General features: G+C 41.3%; 1 protein-coding gene across 1 annotated transcript; it reads right to left on the bottom strand.

The window, feature by feature from the left end:
• Positions 1 to 586: 586 nt before the first annotated feature.
• RIPPLY2 (ripply transcriptional repressor 2) lies at positions 587 to 4,741 on the bottom strand. The gene is made up of 4 exons (XM_072966330.1): positions 4,632 to 4,741; positions 4,374 to 4,452; positions 3,979 to 4,043; positions 587 to 862 (listed from the first exon to the last, which is right to left on the bottom strand). The coding sequence occupies exons 1-4, from the start codon at positions 4,739 to 4,741 to the stop codon at positions 715 to 717; spliced, it is 402 nt and encodes a 133-aa protein (XP_072822431.1). The 3' UTR covers positions 587 to 714.
• Positions 4,742 to 7,944: the final 3,203 nt, after the last annotated feature.

Raw genomic sequence — 7,944 nt, 5'->3', positions numbered from 1 at the left:
TTTTAGACTCCATGTAAGCCACATCCACTTAGATGTTTTGTTTTAATTATGGCGAATCCCTCAATGTAGTGCTATAAGGACTGAAAACCTCTGCTATTTTACTTCTGGATTTAAGGACAGCAGAAGAGTGTTAACGTCAGAATTACTTGACTCATCATTCATTAAAATCTGTAAAACTTAATAGCCCTAACATTGATTCCCAATCTCAATTATAGAAAATGATTTACATTTTTCACCATCTGCTAGCTAATACATAATAATAATGTGCGATTGGTAACATAAGGTGCTTTTCCTCATTATCTAATAAGATAATATTCATTTGTAACTACAACATCCAATGGGGATCAATAGGAAATATCAGCTGTTACAAGATTCAGTCTTGAAAATTAAATAATGTCATTCTTTGACAAGTCATATATAAACATTTTCAAAATTATAACTAAAGATAAATTTGTAATTTGATGAAGAGATCCAAATTATCTTTTGTAAGCCCCAAATGTTTACAGTACAGTCAAGACATTTGTAAGTGGAACCTATCTTTAAATTCCAACACTGAATTATAGTGTAGGGATAAAAAAAGCCAAACTCCCATAGTAAATATTTCATTTTATTAATAATTTATATACAAATAAATTAGTTTATACGAATTATGATACATTTGTACACTAATCTAATTTGTACCTACAAGCTTTGAATGTCATCAAAATAATTAGACTAATTTTCACAGATCAGCTCCTCAATTTCTTCTTCACTATCAGAATCTTCATAAATTGAAATTGTGGCTTGAATTGGAAAATTTTTCAGAAGAGCTTCTGCTTCTTGATATAAGTAATCATAACACTTTGATTTTGGCCAAAACAGTCTGTAAGAAGCAGACAACATAATATGCTTTACTTTTTTCACATTCAGAATCCTTATGCTCATGAAATGTTCAAATTTCAAGAGCTCCATATATTTAACAACTGGTTTATGCATTTAGATAGAGAGTTTTAAATGCTACTAACAGAGCTTTCATGGAGTCTACTTGACAAAATATCAGTAACTGGTTGATTATTTTAAACCTTTATCCAAGCTGTAAATTGGGTCAAACAAATTCACACTGAATCCTTGAAGTGCATAAGATCAACATTTAGCTTATGTCAGGCATTATGGGTACATTTATTCTCACAAAATATAGATGGTTTGTCTTCCAATTTTCAAATTCCTTTGGGGAAAAAAATAAATCCTACCAGGACATTAAAAACTGTGATAATAGCCAACTTTATAAAGATGACAAAATATTCTGCACCTTACACCAAGGCAGAAATTACCTAGTATCTTGCTTGAAAATCAGACTTAGCTCTTAGTTACAGATGTAGCCAAAGCAAGTTCAGAAAATTTAAAAAAGCAACATTTTAAAAAGCTTACCTCTGACCCCAACTTTGATCCCATCTCTCTCCCCTTTCCCTACCCAACTAAATTTGGGAACAACATATTGAGATATTGTGAATGATACTGGTTTTATACAACTTAAGTTGCATGTAAATGTGATTACCTCAAAATTTCAAATTTCTGACAACTATTAATCTAGCCATCTGGTCTTCTATTATTTTTCATCCAAGCAAAATAAAAGAAGGACAAGGCTGAATCACCAATTACAGTGCAGTCATTTTAGTGTACAATAAACAGTCCCATGCACCCATATAATAGATTGATTCTAACAAAGAAAAGGTTACATTATGTTCAGTATACTTCATTTTAAAAGGCAATGTAGTTTATAAATGTTGCTAGCCAAATAGTTTGTTTTTAATTTACAAATTTGGTGCCTAAATAAACAACCATCAGTAATTTGTCATTTAATAAACATTTTAGGGACCTCTTGTCCCAAACATAATTCGTAATTCAAAGATGAACAAACCATGGTCCCAACCCTCAAGAAATTAACAATGGAGTAAAAAGAATCAGAAACACACAATATTACTCAAGACAGAACCTAATAAAAATAAACTTGAGAGAAATACAAAGATACTGCTACAGTAGTTCAGAAAAGAAAGGAATTGCTTATATAGGAAACAACTGATTTTCTAATGTGTAACTGAAACTACCAAACCCAAAAAAATGTAGTTTAATTGTCACACTCTCTAAATAGCACACACTCTCTCTCTGGAATCTCTCAGTGACCATTTTTCTTCCAGGGACTTCATACTTCCCTGAATTTCCCCCTATTCTGAGTAATTCTTCCCAGCCATCCTTGTGAATCTCTCTTTGCATGCAGATTAGATGTTGGCCTTCCCCCAGTGTTTTATCAAGACTGAGCATCTCTCATCTCTCACTCCTCCAGATGACCTGACCCACTGCCATGATTTCTCCAATTGTTTATTTGCCAAAGAACTTAACTATGACCTCTGGCCTATATATGCAGCTCTCTACTGGATATACCTATTTGAAGGCTCCACAGGCATAATAAACATGATAAAGGGAAATCTGATTCATTATCTTGTTCCCCAGATCTGTTTTAAGCACTAATTTCCATTCTTTTGGTACAGCGTTCACCTGGTCATCAGCCACCAACTTGGGAGCCATTCTGTCTTTCTACCTCTTCTTTAACTACTGTATCCAATACATTATAAGCCTAATCTATTCTGTCACCTAAGTATTCCCCAAATTCACCCAGTCCCATCCCCATTTCCAGTGCCTTAGAATGGCTCTTTATCATTTCTTGTCTGAATTGCAATAACTTCCAGTTTCACCTTTGGTGTTCTAAGCCTTCATACCATTTCTTTAGTGATTGTTCTGAAACATAGTTCTGATCACACTATTCTTCTGGTTAAAATCCCTTGAGTAACCCCTAGTACCACTTACAGAGTAAAGTTCATGCATTCCCAATGCCACATACATGATCAGAACAAAATTCTTGTACAACATCTGTGCAAGGTATAGAAGATCTGGCATCTGGCTCCCCTGCTGGAATGACCACAGCTTCACACACCCAAATTCTAATTCCTTGATGGTCCCAGAAGGAACCATGCTGTTCTCTTTTCTGTGCTTTTTTTTTTTTTTTTTTTTTGCCCCACCACTTCCCCAACCTACCATCCATCTGGCTAACTTCAAGACTCAGTCAGGTAATCACACCTATGATACATACTTCCCTGCCTCTTCCCTACTCCCTCTGGCAGTTAGGCATAAAACTGACCAAACTAAACTATTGCAACACTTTCAAGGGGCTGTGGTTATTTTCAACTTGAGTCCTTCACCAGTGCTAGCACAGGGCAGGAAATTAATCAACATGTATTGACTACTATGTGCTCTTATAAACACATACATGTCCTACAAACATATAGCTCTTCATTTAACAGCTGGCTGAAGCAGGCAACTGCAGAATTAAACTTTCACTTGATTAAAAGCTACAAAGAATCTTGCAGAAAGGCTGACTTTCTGTAGCAAGGAACAGTAAACCAGCTCCTCCTTGTTAGGTCAGATAACTTTTGATCCCTTTTATGATCCTTAATAATCTTTAGGATTTTCATCACATTTCCATTTTCTCTTACATCTCAAGCTCGATTTGTTCGATTTGCTGTAATCCGCAATTGTGAACACCATTTTTTCTTCTGGTTTGCAAGAGAATAAGAATATACATACTCCGCCTGGTGTGAAGTCAGTTTCACATGAACTCTTTGGCAGTAGGAAAAATTGCTTTGCACGCACAAGATGTCACCGTCCTACTTTTATCAATACTACCCACTTTCCCACTTTATAATATTTCTTCAAGTGTTTACCGAGTGTGCACTGATAAACAGTTCTTTTAGGTGAGAACATGGGCTCCTACATTTTATCAGTTTGATGAGTAAAGGACCTCTGGTACTAGGAAGATAAACATTGTAGATAGATTTTCCCAGACAGAAAGACTTCAGGGCCAGAGTTTGAGCTGGGCTATGTGATGCCCCAGGCTCTTCCCTGGGGCTGCAGGCGCAGGAGACCCCCAGTAAGGCCTTCACTCACCTGACGGGGTGTTTGTATCGGGAAAGCTTTCCTGAGGCGTCCGTTATTCCGGGGCCATCGGGAATCTGGGGGTGTAAGGAGATGAATCGCAGTTATTACTCACCTTCTTCTAAAAGCTGGAAACCCAGACGACCAAGCGTTTCTCGCGCCTGCAGGCAATGTGACCCCGGGGCTCTCAGGAGCCTTGCTCCGGGCCCAATCTGTGCATTCCAGTTGCTCCGGAGGACGCACTCGCCGCATCAGCACCGACAGGGCCACCGGTACTGCCACCAGCAGGCGCGACCTTAAGCGAGGGGCAGGCCAGGCGCGAGTGCTCCCTGGGGCCACGCGTACCCAGCCCTGGTGGATCAACTGCGCGGCTGGCAGGCGCGGCCCGCCTCGCGTGGCTCACTCACCGCCTCCGCGGCCTGCTGCGGCGCCTCCTCCGCCTTCTCGCCCCGGTTGTCCACCCACGGTCTCCAGAAGCCTGCGGATCTGCGAGGTGGGGAGCACAAAACGCGCAGAGGAGACGTGAGCCCAGACCCGCGAGAACCGACCGCAGCCGAGCGAGGGCCGGGAGGGTGTAGGGGCGGAGAGCCGAGGGGAGGAGCTGGGGAGGCGCGGGCGCGAGGGATGGGGTGGGGGAGGCGCAGGGCGGGGCAGAGGCGCGGTACCCGGAGTCCGCGCCCCCGCGCCGCGTCGGGCGGTCGGGGGCTGCGGGCGGTTGGCGGCCGCGTCGCGCGCACTGGCCGGCTCGGCTCTCCGTGCGCTCCGGGATCTCCATGGGCAGGCTGGCCCCTGGCACCCACCAGGCCGGAGCCCGAGCCTTATATAGCTCCCGCGGCCCGCTGCATCTTTACACGCTCGCGCCCTCTCCGCCCATCTCTCCCCTGCCGGCCGCGTAAACAAAAAGGGAGCGCGTGAAGGCGTCGCGGCCTGAACCCCGGGGCGAACGCGTGCAATGCCCAAATGGCCCGGGAAGCGGTTTGCCGAGAGAGTGTTAATCGCTCTTCGACACTTGGCTGCGGGGAGTGGGGGACAGCGTTCGCCCGAGCAGACAAATTCTAAGTGAAGAGACTAGGAGGGGTTAAAATTAAGCAATTCTACACGTTTTGTGTATTTCTGCAAAAAAAGACCAAGTGGCAGCTAATTGCTTGACTGGCCCAGTCTCACCACTTTTGGCCTTCGGCAAATACAGCTGATTCTGGACTTCTTACAAAAGGAAGATCAGATTTGGGGGGTTTGTTTCTTTAACGTATTGAAGGACTAGTTTCCTAATCTGCTGTTACTAATTGAAGATAAAAGATTCCCAAGAGTTGGATTGTGAAAGACTGAGTGTTCCAACCTAGAGGGCCAAAGACTGGAGCCGTGCGATTTGGGCATGTATCTCTGCTCTCTCTTCCTGAATCTTTGTGATTTTCCCCAGGTCCTTATCTTCCTCCGAAGATAAGTCTTGAGTTTCATTTGTACAATTCTGTGACTGTTGGCATTCTGTCACTCAATGATAATTAGAAATGTCTTTCGTGGGTGTTGGGTGTGTGTAGAATAATAATGAAATCTTGGAAAGTTATGATGTGGGACAAGTTAGTCAGCCTCTCTGTGCCTTTTTCTCTTATTTAAGTTACCCCTTACTTACCACGAAGGTCCATTAAACTTGGTTAAAAAAAATGTTATGCTTCAAAGGAAAGATGATATATAAAAGTCATAATTTTTACTCAAAATATTTTGAATAACAGAGCTGAACTTTCTCTTGAAAGTTGTGGATACAAACCCCGAAAGTAAGCAACAGCGTCTCTGTTATTCTTTCAGTTACTGCGTAAGAAAGTAATCCTTCTAATTAATACCCCAGGGCCTATAATGATCAGGAAGGTGAGATATGGTTTGTTTCAGTTAATGAAATCAGTAAGGATAGGTATCTAATGCATGTCTCAGGGCCCTAGAATTATGGTTAGGCTAAATAAAACAAAACTTACAGAATGCTTGCTACAGTGCCTGACACACAGTAAGCTCTCACCAAATTCTAAGCTATATAAAAAATAGAAGCCCTTAACAAATACTAAGCTATCTGATGAAATGGCTTATCATTTCAGTTTTGTAAACATCGTTAAGATGTCTGTATTGTGCTAACTGGGGTGCTTTCCAGATATAATTGTGAATAAGATATCTCCCTATTCTCAAGAGGATTACTGTCATTGTGATCTATGGCCATCACAATAGCCACTTAAGGAAGGTTTTTTTTTTAATTGCCACATTCAATAACAAAAGCACATTTTAAGCAGAGAAGTAGTACAAGGGAGAGAATTGATAAGTCTTTTTGGGACAACCCAGAAAGCCTTCTTAAAGTAAAAGAAACCTAAATTGGGATTTCTAGAAGGATCAGTTGAGAAATAGTGTAGTCTGTGTGTGTGGTGCAGGAGTGGGAGCAGAAGGAACAGTGCTTCCAGGGCTGGGGTACTGCTGAAGCAGAGATGTGGCTGAAGAGATAGAAGGGGCTAGGACTATTGAGAGTCAAATATACCATGTTAAAACATTTCAGCTTTGTTCTGGAAGCACAGGTGAGAGATTTTAAGCAGGAAAGTGGAGTGATCAAAGTTTTCATTTTATAACAGTCACTCTGGCAGCCACATACAGGGAAGACAGATTTAGGGAAGTCTGATCCTGGAGACAAGGAAGTCATTTACAAACTCCTAGCAGTAGTTCAGGGAACAGATAATGAGAAGCTATGTACTAAGGATGGGAGTGAAAGAATGTATTTGAAGGATACTTAGAAATAGAACCTCCAGGACTACCTGAATCCTAAAATGTGGGTAGACGTGAAAGTGAAGTCTACATGTGTTTCCAAGTTTGTAGCCTGCTGAGGTGGGTAGATGGTGATGGCTCAAAGAAAGATGCAGAAAATGGGACGTGGGAGGAAGAGCAGGTGAGATGCTTTTATGTTCTTTTTTCTGTTAATAGTGCTCAAGGAAAAAAACAATCAATTTGGTTTGGGATCTTGAATCAGTCAGGTTGGGCTAGGCTAGACGGCAATAACAAATGACTCCAAACTCTCACAATTGTAAAATAATAGAGCTTTGTTTCTCACTTAAGTTATATGTTTCTTTTTGCTTGGTGGGAGATCACTGCACATCATCTTCACTGAAGGACAGAAGCCTGTGGAGACTCTTTCCTCTGGAACATTGCAAGTTGTCATAACATAGGGGGAAGGGAATAAAATTAATACATTTTAGAAGGCTTAGGAAAACATACATTGAGAAAATATCCAGAGGACAACCGGAAATATGAGATCTGGAGTTTAGGAGAGATTTTAGGGCTAAAGATTTAAATGTGGGAATTGTTAAAAAGGAAGCAGAAATTAAAATGACAGTAATTAATTAGTTCTCCCATAGAAATTTGGTAAGCTTGACAACAGAACCAAGGACAGAGCTCTGGAAAGCAACATTTGATTTTCAAGTGAGAGAGTATGCAAAAAAAATCATAAAACAAAACAAATAAACAAACAAACCCTCTGGGTAAAGGAATGGGGAAGGTGTAGAAGGAGCATTTACAGAACAAGTGTGGTGGAAACATGGGATGAAAGAATTCCAGCAAGGAAGGAAAGGCCCAAGATATTAAGTGCCACCAAGGAGTCAAACAAGATAAAGACACATGTTAATTAACTGTGGCAATGAAGGGGTTTTAAGTACCTGTAAAAAAAAATCTTGAGTGTGTGTATGGAAGCTTTTTTACAGTAAGTTGAGCTCTAGAGGTGAAAAAATAAAAACAGTGGGATGAGGTTACCCGTGTACAGGAGAAAAGAGAGAGAAGGGGACTGCTGGGTCAGTCAAGGGGTTTTGTTTTTAGGGTGCAAGAGGCAGGAGAATGTTTATAAGATGAAGAGAAGAAGAAGGAGGGGAGAAGCCTCTAGAGAGAGGACACTGGATGATGGGCTCATGGTCCCATAGAAGGAAGGAAGCTTGGAAAGCCATAGCCTTGGGGAGGAATCTCCTG

Source organism: Vicugna pacos, chromosome 8 (assembly GCF_048564905.1).
Source record: "Vicugna pacos chromosome 8, VicPac4, whole genome shotgun sequence".
NCBI classification, from domain to species: Eukaryota; Metazoa; Chordata; class Mammalia; order Artiodactyla; family Camelidae; genus Vicugna; species Vicugna pacos.
The sequence above is the reverse complement of the archived record's forward strand: the minus strand, read 5'-3'. Positions and strand labels throughout refer to the sequence as shown.

Excerpts from the sequence above, each read along its gene's own strand:
- RIPPLY2 (XM_072966330.1), bottom strand. The coding sequence starts at position 4,741 with ATGGAGATCCCGGAGCGCACGGAGAGCCGAGCCGGCCAGTGCGCGCGA. Across the intron at positions 4,453-4,631 it reads CGCGGGGGCGCGGACTCCGG|ATCCGCAGGCTTCTGGAGAC; the intron begins GTACCGCGCCTC and ends CCCACCTCGCAG. Across the intron at positions 863-3,978 it reads CGATACAAACACCCCGTCAG|ACTGTTTTGGCCAAAATCAA; the intron begins GTGAGTGAAGGC and ends TGCTTCTTACAG.